Consider the following 24,791-nt stretch of genomic DNA (forward strand, 5'->3'; position numbering starts at 1 on the left):
AAGTATTGGCTAGAATATTCATCTAATACCAGATCTTAAACAATATAAGCCATAATAAACAAGTAAGAGAGCTATATTCGGCTGTTCCGAATCTTATATACCTTTCAACAAATTATACTTCATAATAAAAATTTTAAATATTTTTAGGTAAACAAAATTTTTTTATTTTTACAAAGCTGTTTTTTTTATTTTTTGGAATAAAAATTTTTGGAATTGTTATTTAAAATTTTTTTTTTTAATTTTTTTTCTAAATTTTTTTTTTTTTGGTGAAAAAAAAATTCTGGTTAAAAAATATTTTTCCCGATTTTGACCCATTGTAGGTCAAAAAGGTCTTGCAAACATCTATCATTGTCTATATTAATGACTTAGTAATCCAGATATAGGTCAAAAATCGAGGTTGTCCTGGTTGTTTCCTCATATCTCAGCCATTTGTAGAACGATTTTGCTGATTTTAAATAGGAAGCTTCTCGAAAGCATGTCTGACAGAATTATTGAAGATTTGGATATCTGGGGTCTTCAGAAAATTGATTTCAACAGACAGACAGACAGACGGACATGACTTAATCGACTTCGCTATCGCTATTCGCTATTGTGGAAATTACAAACGGAATGACAAACTTATATATACCCTTCTAACGATGGTGAAGGGTATAAAAATAACTGAATGTGGGGGTGTACGTAATAAGTAATTTTTTACTGCCCTATATTGGTACTAAATTTCATTTTTTATAAAATGAAAATAATTATTTAACTTAAAAACCCTGAGTGGCCGTTAATGGGGTTTTCCCACACTTCAAAAACATATATTTACAATAATATAAAGATAAAAATCAAATCAAACATTTTGCCGACTCTATTATTCTCACATTCCACTTCCGTTTATGACACAAATTTTAATCTTTAAATAGAATATTATGAAATCCATAATATCACTTGAAATTTGTAACACTTGTCAAATGAAAAAATGAAAATAAAGTAATAAATAATTGCTGGTTCTTTTAAATATGACGACTTTAAACAGAGTTGTGATTTTCATATACTAACAAATTGAAAATATGTATAAACTGTATGCATCTGATGTAGAATGTAAAGTGAAAACATTTGTTCCATAATTTTGACAAATAATGATTTTGTATAACTGGCCATGCATTTGCAAGAAAATCACAGACCTGATTATAAATTGAAAAGTTAAAAGAACACTCTACCACTAAACATAAATAAATGTAAAAATTTTGTTTATAATAATAAAAATGAAAATAAACTTCAAAACTTTAAAAAGTTCATACAGTCAAGTAAAACAATTAAATTCTTTTTTAGGTTTCCGAGTGCATTAACATAATAACTTTTTTCTTCAAAATTTTATTGCCTTAAAACACCTTTGGTTTTCATTTGATGTGTTTGTCTTTTTATTTGGTTTTTTTATTCGATTGTTTTTATAGAAATTGTTTTTCCAATTTGATTATTGAGGAAGTTGTTTCGTAAAGATTTTTATGACTTTTGCGTTAATTTACACATTTTATTATAAACAATTTGTTGCATTTTTCTCATACTCTATACTCCAGTCGATATCTTTTGTATTTTTAGAATAAAGAAATACGAGTATTAGAATAATTTCCTTATTATTTTTTTGGTTTCGTTTATTTACAGTTGGTTTTCCCATTTTATGCTTCTTTTTATGGGGAGATTCATATAAACGCGGTTTCTTCTGTGATGATGAATCTTTGATGCATCCCTTCAAAGAATCGACGGTTAAAAGTTGGATGTTGTACATTATTGGTCTGGTGCTACCAATTGGCGTGGTAAGTAATTTAAGCTGTTTATGATTTTTTGTTTATGTTATAAATTTCGATTATTAAAAATTGTGAATTAGAGAAAATAATAAATTTCAGATTTTTTTTCTAATCGGCTAATGTTAACAAGATAAAAGTATTTTTAACTTTCTAAGATTTATAACAGCTCTAATACGAATTTGGGTCTAACTAGGATAACGTTTAGTTATTATATATGAACGGACTATAAATTACCTACAACGAATTTTGATTGAACATTTAGAATCTATATACCGACAAGGGATGATTGGTCCGCGAATTCTGTCCTAAGGGATGACTTGATCTCAATCTACACTGATGGTTCAAAGACAGAAAGAAGCACGGGGTCGGGAATTTTCTCCGATGAACTGGACCTTTTGTTATCTCTTCGATTGCACGGTTTTCCCGGCAGAGATCTATCGATACAGCCGCTAGAATAATCCGAGAACATATCTACCTGAAAATCATCAATAAAGGCTCTTAACTCCAACGTTATTAGGTCAAAATGACTTCTCAATTGTAACCACACTCTGGCACAACTGACACAACATCACGTCGAGTTGATATGCGTTCCAGGACATGAAGGCATCCGGGGAAATGACTTCGTCCCTGGACGTAGCTCTTGTGCAAAGGGATATTGTCATTGCCTTGGTGACCGTATCGAATTTGATAGATTAATGGGCTTTGAGAGAGACGGAACTCAGATGGTCAGATGTAGAATATCCAGAATGCTCTGGCCCACTCTGACAAAGTATATGACCAGGACTCTTTTGTCTCTGGTTAGGAATTCTATCAGGCTTCTTACGGGCATAATTACTGTGCACTATATGATTGGACACAAATCGGAATGTATGGTTATAGCTGTTGCATATGTAACATTTATGTCTTACCATTATCATAACATAAATATAAGAATATGGCATCACTATCTCTAAGATATAATGTGTATGTAATAATTGTAATATGGCATCACCATGTAAGATAAAATAATAAAATAGACACAGTCATTAACTAACACAACATGGTGTCAGAAGTGAAGACTACAAAAAGTTAAAAAAATAAAGAAATTGAGTTTTTATAAAAACAAAATGTCGGTTGAACAAAGTTCATCTTCAGCACAAATGAACTCAACTCCAGAAGGCGGTCAATTTTTTGCAACCACGGTGCAGCCCATAAATTTAAAGGCCACAAATCTGGCAAAAGAATGGAAGCAGTGGTATACTACATTCAGGATTTTCATGACGGCGACTAATCTAGAGATGCAAGCAGATCGGCGCAAAGTGGCTCTACTACTACATCATCTAGGCAGTGAATCGTTGGAAATTTTTAATTCATTCAATGAAGATCTGGATGTCATTTCGTATTCACAATTGGTCGAAAAATTTGAGTGCTACTTTACCCCAAAGGTGAATATTGCAATGGAGCGACACCGATTTTTTACATGCAAACAAAATAACGATCAAACAATTGATGAGTATGTAACAACATTAAAAAATTTAAGTTTAAATTGTGAATTTGGTGCCTTGCGAGAGGATTTGGTCAGAGACATTTTTACTTGCGGATTGTCTCCTAAAATGGCGAATATACGCGAAAGATTACTGGCAGAAGGGGGTATTTCGTTGGATAAGGCTGTTGGCATTGCTAAATCCATAACTATGGCAAAAGAAAATGCAATAAAACTTGAAGTAACCGATGACGATGAACCAGTTATAAATGTGTTAAGGCGAAAACCCTTTAAATCATCTTCCTACAGCAAACAAAAGGATGTACAGTGCAGTCGATGTGGTCAAACACATAAGACCAAATGTCCAGCAGAAGGAGCAAAGTGCCACAATTGTGGGAAAAATGGTCATTATGCTAAAATGTGCTTTTCTAAAAAGCGGTTTGTTAAAAATGTCACCGTTGAACAAGATGACGACTATGAAGGCGGCGGGGACGAAGAAGAAGATTTATTTATTGGCGCCATTTCTAAAAAAACAATGAAAACATCGGAGGAATGGAATATAGAGGTTTTTATCGAAAATAACAAAATGGTATGTCAGATAGATACTGGGGCGCAGGCCAACATAATATCAAATGAAACTTTTTGTAATTTAAAATTGAAGGATTTATTAAACAAAACAAACGTTAATATTTTTACATTTAGTGGCGAAAAGTTGCCCGTTTTAGGCACTATCAATTTAAAAGTTGTTTATGCAAATTATATTTATATATTAAAGTTTTTTATAGTAGACATTAAGTGTAAAAATATTATCGGTTTTAATTCGGCTATTGAAATGGATTTAATTAAAAATGTAAATATTTTATCATTAAATAGTATTATTCAAAAGTATTCAGATGTGTTTGGTGGTCTTGGTCTTTTACATAGTGAATGTAATCTTGAAGTAAAAAAGGATGTTGATCCTGTTGTTGATCCACCCAGAAAAATTCCATTTAAATTACACGATAAATTGAAATTAGAATTAAATAGAATGGAAAATTTAAATGTGATTGAAAGAGTCTGTGAACCAACAGAGTGGGTAAATTCAATTGTTCTGGTTTCGAAACCTAATGGAAATCTCAGAATTTGCTTAGATCCTAGAAATTTAAATAAGGCCATTTTGAGGCCACATTTTCCTTTTCCTAACATTGAAGACTGTAAGCAAAACTTAATGGTTCAAGATTTTTTTCGTCGCTTGATGCTAACAGTGGGTTTTGGATGATTCCATTGAACGAACAATCGTCAAGGTTATGTACTTTTAATACTCCTTTTGGACGTTATAGATTTTTGAGATTACCATTTGGAATTAATGCTGCACCGGAAATTTTTCATGGTGAAATGGTCAGGTTGTTTGGGGATATTCCCGGGCTAATAATTTATATAGATGATTTCTTGATTTACTCTTCAACCAGGGAGGAACATTTGAGAGTTCTGGAGACAGTTTTTCAAAGGGCAAGGGAAGTTGGTATAAAGTTTAATGAGGATAAATGCAAGATTTTACGGACTGAGATAAAGTTTTTAGGGCACGTATTTAGTAATTTTGGGATTAAACCGGATGATGAGAAGATAAAATCTATTATTGATATGCCTAGACCAAAGTGTGTGAAGGAATTGCAACGATTTTTGGGTATGATAAATTATTTAGGATCATTCATAGAGAATTTGGCTTCGAAGAACAAGAACTTGAGAGAACTGTTAAGGAATGATATTGATTGGCATTGGTCGGAGAAACACGAGAATGAATTTGATAATCTAAAAACGGAAATAACAAAGTCACCTGTACTGACATATTTTGACCCAAATAAGGATTTGATACTGTCTGTAGATGCTTCTAAATTTGCACTTGGGGCAACAATTATGCATGACAAACATCCAATTGCATACGCGTCAGTTTCGTTAACGGCATCTCAACAGAATTATGCACAAATAGAAAAAGAATTATTTGCAATTTTGTTTGGATGTGTGAAATTTCATCAATATGTTTATGGATCGAAAATTTTGGTTGAGACAGATCATAAACCGTTAGTCAATTTGTTTGACAAACCTCTATATAAAATCCCTGCAAGACTTCAAAGATTTATGCTTCGTTTACAATTATATAATCTTTCAGTTAAATACAAGCCTGGAAAAGAATTACTAATAGCTGACACTTTGTCGAGGGCACCATTAACGGAGACGTCATTAACGGAAATAGATAGGGAAATTTCGCTTCATTGGAACTTATTGGCAAGTTGCTTGGAAATACCTTTTGCGAAAATTGACGTTCTTAGGGAACATACAAATAATGATGCAACGTTTGCAAAGATTTGTGAACATGTTAGGAACGGCTGGCCACGAAACAGAAAACTTATTGAACCGGATGTAATGCCTTACTTTAAAATAAAAGATGAAATTTCGATTTTAGATGACATTTTATTAAAAAATCATTAGATTCTAATTCCGAAGAGTTTACGTAGCTCAATTTTATCGAAGATTCATGAGGGACATATGGGCATACAGAGATGCAAAGATTTGGCTCGACAGTCGATTTACTGGCCAAATCTTTATAATGATATAGAGAATGTTGTTTCAAATTGTGAAATTTGTATGCGACATCAAAGTTCGAAGCCTAAATCGGAAATGATTCCCCATGAAATCGTGCTTATGCCATGGTTTAAGCTAGGCTGCGACTTATTTGAATTTAATAAGAAAACATATTTGCTTGTTGTTGATTATTATTATAAATACATTGAGATAGAGTTATTAAATTCTGGCTATAATAGTTCTCAGGTCATAGTGAGATTGAAATCTATATTTGCTAGACATGGAATTCCATGCACGTTATTAACGGATAATGGTCCACCGTTTAGTTCTAAGGAATTTAATGATTTTTGCAAAAATTGGGAAATTGAGCATTACACATCTAGTCCATATTTGCCAAGATCCAACGGGTTAGCTGAACGTTCAGTTCAGACAATTAAGAAAATGTTGTTGAAATCTCAGGAAAGTCATTCAGATCCATATATAGCGTTGCTCCAATATAGAACAACACCGAAGGGAAATTTGCCAAGTCCAGCAGAACTGCTGATGTCAAGGTCTTTGAGAACAAAGATTCCATCTATGACAAAAAATTTTGAACCAAAAGTTATTAATAATAATGAATATAAAGAGAAATTGAATTCAAACATTCAGAAATATACTGATTATTATAACAAAACATCAAAAAGAATAAGTCCTGTGCAAGAAGGAGATTCTATTATGTTCAAGAAAACACCTACAAGTTGTTGGTTTCAAGGCCAAGTTATAGATACATGTAAAGAACCAAGGTCATTTATTGTAAAGGATAACAATGGTATTCTTTACAGAAGAAGTCAAGATCATATAAAGAAAACACCAGAAGATAATAAACTTCAAAATATTGATAATAATGAGTTACAAGAAGATAACCAAATACATACTGAAGTACCAGTCATTGCAGATAATGATGGTAACAGCTATATAACGAGAAAAGGTAGAGTTATAAGGCAACCTAGAAAATTGAATTTATAAACTTAATTTTTAAATTGTATTTTTTACTATTCATTAACTGTATACACTTATTGTATTTATTTAAATTTACCTTTAAGAGGGAAGATGTTGCATATGTAACATTTATGTCTTACCATTATCATAACATAAATATAAGAATATGGCATCACTATCTCTAAGATATAATGTGTATGTAATAATTGTAATATGGCATCACCATGTAAGATAAAATAATAAAATAGACACAGTCATTAACTAACACAACAATAGCTATTGCAGAAGTTGATTAGATGCAGATGAGAAAGAATCAATAAAATACCTTCTATGTGACTGCCCGGTCTTACAGGAGCGTAAACTACTACATCTTGTTAGAGCTCTTTTGCATGAGCTGGACTGTCTTATAGATGTGTCACTAGTAAATATGATAAGTTTTATTAGAAGTACCGTGGTTCTCACGGGGACTGCAGGAATCACATAGCCATCGCAATTAGGGAGGGGAAACTATTCTCCTTTCATGTATGATTCTAAGCATAAAAGGAATAGTATTTTTAAGGGTACCACAAGGCCTACTAGTGAACTAAATTGCTCGCTAAATTGCGAGCAACCCACGTAACCTAATCTAACCTCTATAAATGAAAAGTATAGGCACTAAATCTGGCGAAGGAATTCCACGAGGATAGTCCGTTCACAAAGCCTTTTCTAAGCCTTGTTGAGGCTTCAAGAACTACGACCCATTGGATAAGTTGTGCAGATTTCATTATATCAGATCAAGGCTACGTATGACGCCAATTATTCTGTTTGTTGAAATAACAAAGACATCGCAGAGCCATTAAAGTCCATCCGAACCTTTTCGCTCTGCACGATGCAAACATTGGCCTGTCACAAGGCACAGGTTTCATCCTACAACACACAAAATCTTCACCGTTTTGTCACTCAAATAATCCAGTATGTAGTCTCAAATCGCTCTTTCTGAGGGATAACAACTTTTTGGATCTTTGTTTGGACTGTCGGATTCCACTTAAGTTATCCGCCAAATTTCAATTCAATCCAAGAACATATTATTTCCACGCGGAATGCAACGAAAGTTTTAGTGCCCAATAATGCTCGTTGGACACCTCTATTAGCCAAAAAATCGGTCGTTCATTCCCAGGGTGGTCCTCATAACTATATACCCAGCACAACTCCAGTTCATTGTGCGCACCGTGTTCATTCAAAAATGCAACGCAATCCATGAATACACCTGACCTCATCTCATATTTAGAGATTATTAATAGTGAGGCCTCAAGCATTGCAACCCATAGGGTATTTTGTGTACCCCATAGCTTCATCATGACAGGTCTAGGCTACGTATGAAGCCATTTATCCTGTTAGTTGAAGTAAAAATATCACCGGGGGCCATTGAGTCCTTTCGAACTATTTCACATTAATCATCGTCAGCTACAGCTACGTACAGCTACAAAGTACGTGCTTAGAGGTATCGTCTTGCAGCTGGTCGTATCTAGGACCACAATGTAGATATGCCATTAAGTATTCTCAAATCATTGTTTTGGGTTCTATTTGTGGACAGGACAATGATTCGTTTGAAATGCCTGAGTCCCGACAAGTTATCCCAGTGACGAGCAAATTCCAATTCAACCCAAAATCGAATTCTTTCCATAGAGTATCCCTGCGGAATGTCAAAGAATGGTTCAGGTCCAATGAAAGTGCGCCGAGCACCGACATAACAAAAATCTTTCTCATTTATCAACCTGATAAACTTAACAGAGTCAGACGTAACGGTTAAAGTGACGTTTGAGAGCAGTGATGGCTTTAACCACTTTACCCATAACAAAATCGATTAACTATTCCGTTAAGGAAATAATACATTACAGTAGGTTAACTCAACCATGAGTTGTGTGTAGCTCATGGATACGATTCTTCCAAATAGATTGAAATTGGTACATATTTGACTGATTGAGACTTAAGACTAGTATCTAGATATTAATATTATCATTATTGTTTAAAGTCCATAATAAACTTCACATCTGCCCAGATACTTAATAGGAAAATCTAAAAATAATTGAAAGTCATTCACTTCTGTCATTAAACATTGACAGTTGCATTGCAATTAGGGAGCGTTTTAAGTGAAAAAGCAGTCATAAAAATATCCTTACATAATAAAAAAATTTAATTAAAATGTTTAAAAAAGTTCATTATCTAATCGCCAAATACAGCTGCTTAATGTTTAACAAACCATTAAATGACAAGCTGCTATTTGAAATGCAAGTCAATGCAGCGAATACATAAATAACTACACTCACAAAACAATGTTAGTAAGTGTTTTGATAACATTATGCGTTTTATATTATGAAAGTAAAATGTATGTACAAATGCCACTTCTATATTTTTGCTCGTTGCACTTTCTCTTTATTTCTTCATAGCTGTACGATCAGTGAGTATTTAGTAGTCATGTATGATGCAATATGTTGATTTAAATGGGAATTTGTTTATTAGAGTTTATTTGTTTTCATTATTTTTTTTTCGTTTGTTTACATTATAAGACATGACCTTTCCAACCAAAGAGTGGCAGTACAATGTGTTTGCGTGTGTTTATTTGAAACCACTACTACTTATTCGTTAAGGATTGTCTGTCATTAAGGCACAGCCAACTGAAATGTCTACTGATTGAGCTGAATGTATGAATGAATAACTGACTAAATGAGTGGGTGAGTGATACTTGAAATGTACTTTATGGATCAAGAGGATTTAAATGCAACACAAAAGGAATCGACGTAATAAGTGTTGACACATGCCACATAGTATTTGTATCATGAAAAATGTTAGGTGTGCCAAGCCCGACTACATTATACCCTACACCAGTGGTCGGCACTCAAGGCCCGACCACGTTAATTTATATTCTACGTTGTCTTTATTCCGACCTTTTTTAGCCTTTTATATGAAAGTGACCTTCCACTTTAACATATAGAGTTGGGATAGGTGGATGTAAATTTATATATTTTGGACAATCTATGAATTTTGATGCCAAACAATTCATCCATCATACTGATGTTACGCTTATTATAACAGTTCGAAGAAAAGTTATTGAATATGTTTTCACTGAATTAACTGTTGAATTGTTGTTGTCTTGCTGACATATGCCTTACTTTTGAAATATTTAAGAAGACCAACAGCGTAACGCTGTTTAATTTGCCTTTAATGCCTTTGTGTAAACTGAAGATGTAATTCCTACTCGTGATGCCGAATAGAGATAGCTGGATCCTGAATACTAAGGTCTCCTGAAAACGTAATATGGGAAGCGTATGATGCATTTTCATCATAAAGTCATCCTACGGTGAGTGAATTGGTCCGGAATAATTCTATTACGATTTTGGAAGATGATTTGGAGACCTTGAACAGTCTTGCCGCAACGAAGTCTTTCAGTTTAAATGTGTCAAAGTATAAATGTTTCTTTATGTGATCGACTAAGACGTTTCCAAATCGAAATTTATAGTTTCCAGCAAACGATGGTTTTTGAAAATTAAATGGTCGAAGAGCACGCTGATTATGGAGTCATAACTCAAGCTGCAATAATGGCTATATAAAAAGCCGTGGATCAAGGAATATCGAGCAGGGATATCCACATATTTACTGATAGCAAAGTAGTCACTAGATCCCTAAATAGCATCTACATCACATTGAAAATTATGCAAGAATGCCGGATGTATCTAGAGGAGATAGCGAGAAATTCATCGGTTACCAGGATACGGGAACATATAAGGAAAAAACACAGCACTGATGCACTTGCGAAAGCCCGCACATTCATAAAATCTAACGAATTCAGACAAAGGCTGTAAGCTGTAATGATGAGAAAGAAGAGGAAACCACTAACATCTTCTGAGACGTAGAGTTCTTGGCAACAAAAAAACACCTTGATAAAGCCTGTTTAGCCAGAGGTGATTTATGTAAAATCCACTCCTTCTTCCAAACAACAGGATTGCTGAAGAATGACGGCGGCCAAGAAACAATGGACCCAAGGTATCAACACTGGAACTACGCTTGGACCCAAGTGAGCTATGCTTCGGGCTGTTGAAACATCGAGTTATAGATGGCGTAAATATTTAGGAAAGGAGTTCATTTTACAAGAACCTCAATAAGTCTTAAACATCAAACATACAGATGAAACAACATGACCCAAACCGATCATTAAAATTTACTTATTCCCACGACCCCATTCATAGATTATAATAAGATACCGTTAAAGAATATCTGGAAGTTTTGGTTTATGACTCGAATCTCCTATTAGCTTGACATGTAATTAAAGGAATACCAGTGTAAAATATTTGTATTATCTCCAAAAGAATGAAAAGTCCAACATACAAGATCATTTAGACAAATTAAAACAAGTAAGAAAGTATGGTCGGTCAAGCGCGACCATAAAATACCCTACACTAAATAAAAGAGCAAAAACATTTTTTTTTTTAAATTTCAATAATTTATATTTTTGAATGATTTTCGGAAGTGGGCCTTATATGGGGGCTATGACCAATTATGGACCGATCACCATGAAATTAGGTCGTGTGATTTATGTCTATATGAAAGTTTACTATGTTGAATTTTGTGAGTATACCAAAATTTTTAAGCGATTTATGCACGTTAAAGTGATTTGCGGAGCTATGACTAATTATGGACCGATCGTAACAAAATTTGGTGACATGAATTTTGTAGATATAAAACTTATTTGGAGCTCAATTTGTGGGGATACATTTATAAATTAAACATTTATGACCGATAAAGTCCAATTTCGGAAGGACATTTGTATGGGGGCTAGGTGAAATAATTGACCGATTTCAGCCAGTTTCAATAGGCTTCGTCCTTGGGCAAAAAATAATATGTACCAAAAATAATATGTACCAAATTTGATCGAAATATCTTCAAAATTACGACCTGTACTCTGCGCACAAAGTTTACATGGACAACCAGCCAGACGGACCAGTTAGACTAATATTTTTGGGCGTTACAAACATCTGCACAAACGCATAATACCCTCCCCACTATGTTGGTGTAGGGTATAAATAGAGTAAGAGATGGAAACTCTTAGATAGAACCTTGCATTATCTGTGATCTTGAACTCGCCCTGCTTGACATAAAATCATACAGCATTATTTTATCATGGGATTCGCTGATCTGCATACAGTTTAATTTCTCAGAAGTATTGGATGCGGGAGTCGAAAGGTTTGTCTAACTTTGTCTATACAAGACTGGAATATTTCTATCTGTTTATTAGGGTATTCAATTAATCGGGTTTCTGGTTTAATCGGTTAATCGAGCAAATAATTAATCGAGGTTAGATTTATTCGGTTAATAATCGGTTAATTTAAAATTATTCGATTAACTGAATAATTTCTATTTTAATTTTAAATTGAAAATACAACAACGAATTTTGTGTACAAAAACATAAAAAACAGCAAATAAGGTATTTGAGATAATTTTTGTATACATATCGCCTATTTGCTCATATCTTTAGATTTTGATTAATTTAATAGTTTCGTTTAGTTATGATAAAAGACTCATTTCAAAAAAAGTTTCGTCTATACATGTAAATACAAACATAGTTTCAAAGACATGTAAATTAAATATGTCAGTTGTTATACATACTCACTTATCATGTCTATTGGAAGTTCAAAAAATATCAAATTTTAATTTGTATTTGATTTGAAAGGGAAAAATAAATCTAAAAAAAATGTTTAAAGTGAAAAAAAAGGAATTTCGGTTAATCGGTTAATCGACACAAATTAATCGGTTTATTTTTTATTTGAAAATCGGAAATTTTAAATTATTCGAACAGTTAACCGTCAAAAATTAATCGGTTAACCGATTAACGGTTAATCGATTGAATACCCTACTGTTTATATAATTTCACATTGGATCATTATCATGCCTAAATAGATGAAAATAAATTTACATTACCTGCATTAATATAAGATCTCGTTTAAGAATATCTGAAAGTTTAGATTTTATCTTGGTCTTTAATTTAGAGTTTCGTGTTCGGTTTTAATCGAAGCCGAAACCGCGGTTTTTCAAGGCCTAAAACCGAAACCGACAATTATTCTTTGGTTTTTGCTTTTAAACTACATATTTTCAGTAGAAAAATTCAAAACTAAGAAATGAAAAACTTAATTTTTATTGGTATTTGAAAAAAGCAGTGAACAACAACATTTTAGATTCTGATATTAGAATTGATATACAAATATATTTAGACTTCTTTAATGTCTTAAATTGTATTACAATAATTGCATTACAATTAATTGCAGCAGGCTGCATTTCACATGCTAGGCAAGAAAATCTTTTAATATAGAATGACACAAACTTATTTGCAAATATTGATAATTTCGTGACGATTGAACTTCAAATTACTATTCATTTATTTAATATTTGAAAAAAATAATGAAAAATTTGTATAACAAAATCATATTTATTTTCAAATATCCGATAAAAGTATGGAGTACTAGCTGACCCGGTTTGCTTTACCACCACAATTAGAAGAAAGAAAAGGTACTATTCATCATGAATGCCTAATTTCATATTTCTGGGTCCATTATTTTAGAAAATACAAAAGAAATTTACCAACTTTTGTGAACTCTAATGCCCAGTTTTTGACTTGCTATTTAAATACGTATTTAGTTAATTTTAACTTAAAATTAAGTTGTATTTAAATACAGTTTGAGTTTTTCATTGTTACATAATTTGTCTTATTTAAATAAGATAAAAGTATGGTAGCACTACTAAATATCAAAAATTTATCGATAGTTTTGCTTAAAACAGCTGTTCAACCAAAACAAAAATTGATACATTTTGCCCAATAAGAAATAAAAGTTTATTAAACAATAAAATTATTGGTAGGAAAATGCACAAAAGAAGCTCCAATTGCCCCGCATCGGAATTGTAGTTTTTGCAAGACGCTTTTTTTAGCAAGACGCTGTTGTTTGTTTTTTTTTACTACAATAGAGTGAAAAAAAACCAAACAACAAAAGTCAGCTGTCAAAAACATATGGTAGTTTATGAAACTTAAATAGAATTTAAATGACCAACGTCGGCCATTTAAGTATCATTTAAAAAAGCACTGAGAAACTCATTTTCGCATTTAAATAGAACTTAAATATAATTCATATTTAAATACGAAGTCAAAAACTGGCTCTAACTCATTCAGAATCATGTGTGCCTAATTTTTAATTTTGAACACATGAACCTATCATCTGAATACTTAAAATTTAATATATTATCACAAAACCGAAACTCGTTTTTGTGAATTCTTCGGTTTTTGGAAACTCTACTTTAATTGATGGAATAGGAACTTCAAATGTTGTTGTCATCTCCAAAATATATGAAAGGAAAAATAAATAGCGTAAGATTTGGAGTGGAGCCTTGCAGTACCTGAGATTTAATCTTGAACCCAATTAATGAGATTTCTTAAAATATCTTCCACAGAAATGTAAGCAAAATAAAGTTAGTATGCTCTAGATACTAGACTTTCGCATAGATGTTTCGCCGATCCTTCTGCAGTTGGAATTCTCGGGAGTATTGGGATTCATGCGGAATCCAATAGAGATATAGGAAGGAAGATTCCTATATCTTTACAAAGTTTCACAATAGATCATTTTCTAAACTAATTTTCTTGTGATAACCAATACTATTGCTTTTTACAAAATTTTAATTTTGAACCAACTGAACCGTTACAAACAGGAGCATTAATGTATTATACCCTCCCCAATTAATTACCCTAAAAATATTGAAGCAGAAGCACTTTTTAAGAGCCAATAAATTAATGTTTCTTTGTTTATTTAGAAATTCTTATTTAAGGTAATTTTTGGGTTTAAACTCCACAAATATTGAACATGCACTCGAATCTTATTTATAGGAAATTAAAAATGTGTCTATAAATTTTAAATATACGACGACGAGTACTAGTATTTTTAGAAAATACAATTATTTTTGTTTTGTTATTGCAACACTAAAACTATACCAAACATTCAAATGTGCATACATTGTATGATAAGTCGTCTTTCTCTCTGTTTATTTGTTCTACTCGAACTCGTATACAAATATTTAAAATAGTTTATGAGGTGTTAGATACAACATTTAAATAAAACTTAAAGTTGTAGGGAAGACAGAAAAACCCCTTGAAGAAGAACATTTGAAGGCAAGATGTTTGAACATTTGAAATTTCAAATTGGGCATATGGTTCCCAAGCAAGACAATAGAATTGCAGCACAAATACGAGTAAAATAAAAAATAAATAAAGGGCGATAAATAACATTTCAATAAAGTTCATAAAATATATTGTAGTAGATTGTTTTAAAGATTCTAATTGTTTAGTACTTTGAGTTATTCAAATATCTCCATTTTTAATGTTTGCCATATTGAAAATTTGTGAAAAAAATATATCAATATGTTACAAAACAGCAAAAAATTATAACAGGAAAAAGGGCTTGCATTTAATGAATGTGTTTATGGCGGCTATACAAAAAGTAAAAAAATTAAAAAAATAAAAAAATTAAATAAAATTTTACAATTTAAAACATGGCAGGCAGGCAGTTAATAAAGAAAAATTTAGGTCAATTTTTGGTGCTACCATATGTTTAACACTCTTACACACTCACTCGTTCTTAAACTTATATTGGTAAAATTTAATCTATTTTATAAATTTAAACAAGTGTTTCAATATCGAAGAACAATCTTGAAATCATTGTGAATTATTGGCACCATTTGTAAGCTTTTAAGTACTTAATAAAAAAAAACGAACGCAACGGGAAAATAAACTTTATAAATTTCAACAAATTCGAATGAGAAAAAAAGACAAATAACAGATGGTTTAATTACACAATTCTTTGGGGGAAACAACACCCTCTAAATTGGGTTACACTTGTCATTCGCAATGACTTTTTGTGTATGGCGTTAAATTGCAAATGTATGAAATTCGCCTTTTAAATTAAATATCGAAAATTTTCAAGCAACTAAGAGAACATAATAAAGAAATTGCGGTATGCGGCATTTATTCTTTAGATTATACAAATATAATTTAGTCGTTGTCATATTTGGGAAATTATTAAAAATATTGTAAAGAATCTTAACCTCACAATTGCTATTAAATTGTTTCAGAATAAAAGAAATGTTCTTATATTTTCCTTAGTAGTTGACTAATTCTAAATAGTAACCCAGTCCTAAATCCGGATAATACGGCGGATGAGGGAGCAATTCGTAGCCTAATTCATTAATTATTGGCATGGAAACTACACATGTGAGCAAACACGTCACCCATCTTGCGGAAAGCTTTCACTTACCCAAGTGATCATTGTAGAAGCCAAGTGATCATGGCTTCCACAATCTCTGGCACATATCGTGAATTTTAGGGTCTAGAGATTTCAACTGGACGTCCAGAAAGTTCGATATCTTCCGTGCTTGTACGACCACAACGAAATTCAGTAAAGCACTTTTTTACCATTAAAATTGATGGTGAAGAGTTCCAATAGTATTCATCAAACTTAGCCTTGGTTTGAGAGCATTTTTTCAGCAAAATATAATGCTTAATGAGCACACGAAATTCACTTTTTTCCATTTTCCCCTCAAGTCACGTGATAGTCTGCTATCAATGGCTGTCAAACACAAACTATATGACGCAGCTTGTTCAAATTTTGACAGGAGTCAACGCCTATTGACAGCAGCAATGTTGCCCTTTCAGCTCAGCGGCGGGAAATTCAAATGTTGAATTTTTTTTTTTTCATACAAAAATTTGTTTTAATCTTTATTATAAAATTCGTCAATTCATCAAAAAATACTAGATGCCAATTTTTATAATAATTTTGTATTGGATAAATTCAACACTTTAACAGAAGATAAATAAATATTTGTAAATCATAGAAAAATAGACGTCTTACTTGGCGTCGGCACATTGAAGCCAAGCGGCTCCACATGAAACTAAAAGCTTCTAATTTACACTACCAATCGAAATTAAGCCTTAACTGCAAAGTAATCCTGTGTAAGACAATCTTAAAACCAATTTGGACATACAGAATCCAATTATGGGGAACAGCAAGCAATAACAGTATAGATCTTATACAGAGGGCACAATCCAAAATTCTAAGAACCATGACGGGAGCTCCATGGTACATAAGAAACGAGAACATCCACAGAGACTTAGATGTACCCTTGGTCAAAGATGAATTCAGAAAAACTCGTGAAGCTTATTTATCAAAATTACATCATCATCCGAACCCGCTCGCAAGGCTACTTACAGTAACTCAAGACAGCTCAAGGCTGCGTAGAGCTGATTTACCACTCATCTAATTTTCCAAATATGATTCTCCACTGAGAGAACAATAATTGTTTAGTTTTAAGATTTAAGATTTAATTACATATTGTAAGTAGGGTTTTTATCCCGGGAATTCCCGGTACACATTTCCCGGGAATTTTGTCAATTTTTCACTACCCGATTCTTGGGATTTTTAGTCGGGAATCCCGGGAATTAAAAACTGACGAAAATACATAGAAAACAAGTTAGAATTCAACTTTTTTCACCAAAAAACAGTGAAAAGTTTTTTTTACAATTGTTTGCTTATATCTCGGCAATAAGCTTATTATTATTTATATAGGGTTTTTCGTATGAAAATTTAAAAAGTGAATTCATTATTTATAGAATTTATTTCTTATTGAATCATTCCAATTTCTTTAAATTTCTTCTTCAAATCCATAACAAAATAGCTTCAAAAATGTATTAAATGATTAAATTTTTCTTCAATTCAAATCTAGTTCAAAAATGCTTAAGACAATTTTTTCAATTAATTTTGGAAATGATTTGATTTAACAAAAATTTAATCATTCAAAGTTTGAATAAACTCTGTTATTAATTAACTTTAAAATTAATTCAGTTTAAACAAATGCTTTGGAATGAATCTAAAAAATTAAATATTAGGAATGTATTTATGGAATGAAAGGCTGACATTATTTAATGACGGATTAAGATTTTAGTGAATTAAGCTCAAATTTTATTAATTAATTCGAAGCTCTGATAATTAATAATTATAACACTAAGTTTTTATATGAAATTTGGCTATAATATTCCTAATTTACAGTATCATTATATATTTCGGGAATAGCCGGGTACTCGGGAATGTACAAAAAAATTTCCCGATTCCCGGGAACCAAAAAAGGTCGGGAAATTAAAAACCCTAATTGTAAGGCCTAGAAATTAAAGGCAGGAATAATATTATAATAAACGTAAAAAAAGAAAAACATCTACTCAATTCCTTTAAAAAATTTTATTTATAAATTTTTCTAACGTTTTGATGGACATTTCTTATAACTCTCATGTTCCGAATCTAAAGAGGTCCGATACCTTAATCATTGCACCACTATAAATATAGGTGAAGCGACATAATTTCCACGACCCCATTTAGAGATTATTATATATTGGGTGTATGACTTAAAAAGACGGGATTTACAATAATTTTGAAGGGTACATATCTGTCATTTCTACTCACTTAGTTATTGAACATTATAATGTAAAAAAAAACTTTTTTTGCTTTGAAAAAACGATTTTGTGCCAAAAAGGCGTCATATGCGGGAAGTTTTGCTTTATTTCTTTAATTTGAAATGTGTTTCATCGGTTTGAATGTGCGAGAGACAAAGATCGCCCAGGCCAGCCAAAATAGTTTGATGACCAAGAATTGAAGGCATTACTCCATGCAGATTGTTGTAAAACTCAACAAGAGCTATCAATATCATTGGGAGCTCCTCAAGCAGCAATTTCAAAACGTTTGCGAGCAGCAGGATTCATCCAAAAGCTGGGAAATTGGGAATCCCGCAATTCCTAAAAATTGGAGCAAAAATTCCAAAAGTGGTATTTTTTACAATTTTGTCCATGGTGTCCACATTTCCTTCTGGGCTGGGAAAATACTTTGGGATAAATAGGGAACACATCATTTAGAACATGTGGCCCAAAGTTGAAATTTTGATTAATAGGTCAAATTCCGAACGGCGTAGGGGCGACATATTCGAAAAAATAGGACATGTTTTTTGCACCAATATGTTCTAAGTAAAGAAACCTTACAGAAAAACCTAAAATAGTTATGTGTTCTTAAAGAAAGTTTTTGCAATACAATGCAATCGACACCAAAGCCAAATATCCATGGCGTTATGGTAATCTCTGTATCTGGTGAGATAAAAAGGGCCAGTCATGAAACCGTAATATTCCATCATGACAACGCTCGGCCACAATTTATGTGTTAAAAAGTATTTGGAATAAGTTTGGAACAGAGTTCCCTATATTGGCCTGAAAAGATGAGCTGTTCTTTTGGCTCAGAATACATATGTTGCAGGAAATATGGGAAAAGTTGATAGCTAACAATAGTCAATACTTTAAATAAATTTATATACACCCTTATCGTGGTTGGCGTAAACGTCATACGCCTACTACAGTTTCGTACTAGATTAAAGAAGCAGTTTGCATTTTATCTTTAATCTAGTACGAAACTGTCGTAGGCGTATGACGTTTACGCCAACCACGATAAGGGTGATTGTAAAAATGTTTCAAAATAAAAGCGAAAAATTTGATAAAATTCCGCATTTTTAATTAAACTGAAAAAGACAGATTCTTTTAGACTCTAATATTTTATTTTAATATTGTATAATTTGTTTAATTTATTATTTATTCCATATTTTTCAGATACTCATCGTTGAAATTATTCAATCGAAAAATCAGGAAAAACTTTCAAATGGCAACTCGACCACAAGGCGTTACGTTTTTATGGACTATGAAATTCCCGATTGGATGGTGGAATGTTATAAGAAAGTCGGCATTTTCGGTTTTGGTGCTGCTGTCAGTCAACTGACAACTGATATTGCGAAATATTCGATTGGACGTTTAAGACCGCACTTCTTTGATGTAAGTATTTTTTTTTTAGAGAAATGACACTAAATAAATATGTACTTGTCAGCAATGTTTTAAAATAGGGATTATCAAGCCATTAACAGACATTACTTGTACTGAATCAGTTGTATTTTCTTTTATTAAGATAACAATTTTTTAGATCACACCAAAAGTCATTGATATTTATTCAAAAGGAGAGCCATAGAGAATTACACATAGAGACGAAACACTCCGATTTGTCAAACAAAAATACAACAAATCATATGTCTGATACAACAACAAAATAGATTGACCGTATTTTGTTGTTGCAAGAGTTAAGTTTTTGACAACAGACTTATGTTTTTGACAATTACGTCTCGTCTCTATGTTACCCCCCAAAAAAAGACACATGTCAAGCAGACAATGTTTTTATCGATATAATACATTTGAGAGGGTTCTCAAATAAATGTTTTTTTTTTGGAAATTTTATTACTTCAGTATTATTTAGATGCAAAACATTTTAAGTGCTGTAATGTTAGAAAACATATTTTAGTAAAATTTTAATTAAACAAAAACTAAAAAAACTTGTATTTATATTTCTTCTACTATAATTCGCATTATTTAAATTTGTCTTCAATCTTGTCACAAAACTTCTTTTAATATCTGACATCCGCACATTAAAGGGGAGATTTTAAGTTTGTTCAAAAATAATTTTTGATAGTTTCTTGAGTTTTTTTTTAATGGAAAATTGTCGCCGCCAGCTGTTGTCATGTTTTTTTTTGTTGTTAAAACTAATTTTTAGGGCTGCCATTCATTTTGGTTATGAGTACAAGTTGACTTCTATCTTAAGTGTCACCCCAATTTTAACAAAATAAATCTTTAACATGATTCTTTCGCTGAATTATTAGTGTAATTAGGCGTGGATTTTTAAACAATTCAGTTTTCATTATACAGATGTTTGAGATGTGTGTTTCGTTTATTCTATTTGTGGTAGAAATTTGAAACAAGTTCACTTTCAAGGTCAGTAAAATATGTTTCTACTTTGCCAGAGTGCACTCTTGCAGCTATAATTATAAATTTATATAGAATTTTTATTCAGCCATAATCATAAAATGTTTATATGAATATTTTATTTGTGTCTACTCCTACTTTTTGTCTGCGATTATTTTAAAATATTTTATAATAGAGAAAGAGTTCTCCTTGACATTATTAATTTTTATTTTTTTATATATCGAACTTTTAATAGTTGCAGACAAAGAAGCAGACAGACAGATTGATCTAGTAGGTTTAATTGGCATTACATCGTTTTAAATATGTATATGAAGATCCAAGAATATGACGTCAAGTTACAGAAATAAATATTTAAATTAAAGATAAAATAAACTTAAACAAGTGAGAGTGCTATATTGGACCATGCCGGATCGTATATACCCTGCAAAGTGAGGCAGAATCAAAATATTTGCCTAATCCGATTGACATCCAATTTCTCACATTCGTAGCAGAGGAGTTAAAGCTTTGCAGCGGACTCCACAGACCCCTCAGGAGCGGCGAAGTGGAGGCTGAAAGTAGGGCATGCAACATTTCAAAGCAATTTCTTTTACGAGTCCAAAATAATACATAGAAAATAATACGGGATTCACACTATGATTTTTCATTCATGCAATTTTAGCAATTCTATTTCGAATGTGCTTTTACAAACTCATAAAATCATGAAAAACAAGTAGGAGAGCTATATTCCGAATCCTATATACCCTTCACCAAATTATACTTCAAAATACAAATTTTATATTTTTAGGTAAAAAAAATTTTTTTTTTCAAAGTTGTTTTTTTAATTTTTTGAAAAATTTTTTTTCCGAATTGTTATTTTAAAATAAAATTTTTCTAAATTTTAAAAAAAAAATTTTTGTTTTTAAAATTTTTTTTGTTGAAAAAAAAATTCGGATTAAAAAATATTTTTCCAGATATAGGTCAAAAATCGAGGTTGTCCTGCTTTTTTCCTCATATCTCAGGCACTTGTGGACCGATTTTGCTGATTTTAAATAGGAAACTTCTAGAAAGCATGTCTGTTAGAATTATTGAAGATTTGGATACCGATGATATCTGGGGTCTTCAGAAAATTGATTTCAACAGTCAGACGGACATGGCTTAACGAGTCCGCTATCTATAAGGATCCAGAATATATGTATATACTTTATAGGGTCGGAGATGAAAAATGTAGAAATTACAAACGGAATGACAAACTTCACCTTCTCACGAAGGTGAAAGGTATAAAAATCAAAAAAAAAAAAAATAATCGTGTAAATCAGAATATCAGTAGCTGATCCTGGTCAACCATTTGTGGAAGGGGGAAATTAAAATTTATTCCACATTTTTCTTTTTCATTTTTATATGAAAACTTTTCGGTTTTGGATCCAGAAGGGGTGAAATAGAAATTCCCCCCTCTGGCTCCGCGCTGGAATATAAATAAATATAAAACAAAAGAGGGCGTGTTCAGAAAAATATTTGTTCATCTGTTTTAACTAATCCTAGGGATTGAATGGCTCAACTTTGTTGCAACTAAATCAGAAATATAATATTACTGATTTTCTTTTTTTCATACAAATCCCCTTTGAAAATCCGCACTGTATTTACCACAAATTCTCAGTTTACATGTGTGTAAAACATAATTTTTTCCTCAAATCTGTGTGTCTTTTTTTCTGCTAATGATTAAAGGATTTTATGGTTCAACATTGTTTTACATTCTAGGCCACACCTGTGTTACACAATCAACAAAAAAAATATAAAATAATTGTTGAAAAAAAATGAATGAATTTCAAAAATTCAATACCGAAATAACAAACAAATAAATACATATATCTCAACAATTAGGAATGCAAGTTACACACTTATTTCAACACAAAGTGACGGATTTATAAACAATGCATAAAAATATCCAAAATGAATTCATACATTTTCCATTCCTTTTTTTTTTGGTTTTGTTTGAAAACTCAACTAATGCCACCCAAGTTCAAAGAAAAATAAATAAATTCTCACACTATTGTAAAATGATCCATGAATTCATATAGAGAGGATCAGAGCTGTAACAATACGTTTCCATAAATCAGAAGGAAAAAAAAACAAGAAAATGCTCATAATACTCTTATACGTACATAAGTAACGTGGTACACAATTCAAAGGAAAAAAAAACATAAGTCATGAAATGGACTCAAATTGCATAAAAATAAATCTGCAACATCATGATGACTTAGCCTGACTCAATTTATTTTCATATGTTGGTCTATTTATCTTGAAAATAATAAATAAAAGTATTACTCTTTACATGCGGACATACGAGTTGTGCAATAGATCTAATTTTAATTTCATGCAAAAGGTACGAAATAAAAACAAAAAATAATAAAGCTGCTTAAAAGATTTCAAACAAAAAGATCGTCAAATAACTTTTTTTCTTCCCAAGCTGGATTCAAATTACATTTTAAACTTTTAAACACAGATACAAATGGATAATAAAAACACATTCACAGTAATTATTGCTGTTCTAGAGTATGAACAGTAGCTCTACTAGTTGCCCAACCACCAAAAATGGTTTTGATATCGATAGTGTAATGTCAAATAATTGGTTTGTTGCATTGTCAATCTTTGAAAGAATGATATGATTTAATGTTAAATGTTTACCGAATAGCTACTTTTATAAATACTTATCAGCAATAATCCTAGGAGTTTGCGAAATGATACAGAACTAGTCAGGTGACTGGTGAAATAGGGCTAGTTGCAACACTTTGTAGGAAAGATATGTATTATCTTTTAGAACTTTTGTGACAGAATTAAAGAATTAACATATTGCAGGCTATGTTATGTAACTAGGAAAAAAGGACTTGGTGATTAAATCTAAACGGCAATCTGAAATGATTGTTAACCCCATATTAATATATGGTATTCTTTAGTGATCTCTACACTTTTTTCTATTGAAAATAAGAACTTTTCAATTCAATTCAGAAAATATCAATTGGAATTGAGATTTTTCATTTGATATTCAGAAAATCCCAATTGAAAATGAGAAGTTCTATTTAAAATTCGGAAAAGCTCCGTTGAAAATTAGAATTTTTATTTGAAATTAGGAAAATAAAAATTTAAAATGAGAATTTTATCAAAAAAAAGAAAATAAATTTTTATAAAAATAATAATAATAATAAACAAGTAAGAAAATATGGTCGGTCAAGCCCGACCATATAATACCCTACACCAAGTAAATGAGCAAAAACATTTTTCTTTTAAAATATCAATAATTTATATTCGTGAGTGATTTTCGGAAGTGGGCCTTATACGGGAGCTATTACCAATTATGGACCGATCGCCTTGAAATTAGGTCGTGTGATTTATGTCTTAATGAAAGATTTTTATATTGAATTTTGTGTATATACCAAAATTTTTAGGAGATGTATGCACGATTAAGTGATTTTCGGAAGCGGGTCTATATGGGAGCTATGACTAATTATGGACCGATCGTAACAAAATTTGGTGAAATGAATTTTGTATATGGGGGATTTCATGTCAAGTGAACCAACTTTTGAAATCGATGTCTTCCGATCGGGATGAAATTTGCACCAAGGTTAGCTCTATTGGATAGTAACTCAGACACAATTTTTCAACAACATCGGTCGAGAACTCTCTGAGTTATAGGGGGTAAAATTTTGACAATTTGGTCAAACAGGGGTTTTTTCTTATCCATGTAACTTATTACCTATTGTTCTTAGCAAAATGTGTTCCAAATAGTATAGATAGCTATTTCTTCGATCTTTCGAAAAAAAATATTTAAAAAAAAAAATAAAAAATTTTTAATATTTTTTTTCCGAAATCAAAAACTTTTTTGACTTTTTTTTAAAATACGCTATTTTTTTTTATTTTTTTTTTTTCTTAAAATAAAGTTTAGATATTTTCCTTGAACACCTACTTGGTCGCTTAGTGGGATGCGAGTGGGATATCTATCAAAATAAATATTTTGTAACTCAAAACATAAAATTTTTGACTTTTTTTGCAAAATCAAAAACTTTGTTGACTTTTTTTTTTCAAAATGGACCCTTTTTTAATCTTTTTTTTTAGGTCAAACAAAAGCTTAGAT

At 31.5% G+C, this 24,791-nt stretch overlaps 1 protein-coding gene across 2 annotated transcripts in view; it reads left to right on the forward strand.

The window, feature by feature from the left end:
* wun (wunen) overlaps window positions 1–24,791 on the forward strand; it is a 96,503-nt gene that overhangs the window by 54,629 nt on the left and 17,083 nt on the right. For both annotated transcript variants that reach the window (XM_065511956.1, XM_065511957.1), the window contains exons 2-3: window positions 1,648–1,799; window positions 19,493–19,711. In XM_065511956.1, coding sequence (XP_065368028.1) covers window positions 1,648–1,799; window positions 19,493–19,711 — 371 coding nt within the window. The remainder of the gene's footprint in view (window positions 1–1,647; window positions 1,800–19,492; window positions 19,712–24,791) is intronic.

Source organism: Calliphora vicina, chromosome 5 (genome assembly GCF_958450345.1).
Source record: "Calliphora vicina chromosome 5, idCalVici1.1, whole genome shotgun sequence".
NCBI lineage: Eukaryota > Metazoa > Arthropoda > Insecta > Diptera > Calliphoridae > Calliphora > Calliphora vicina.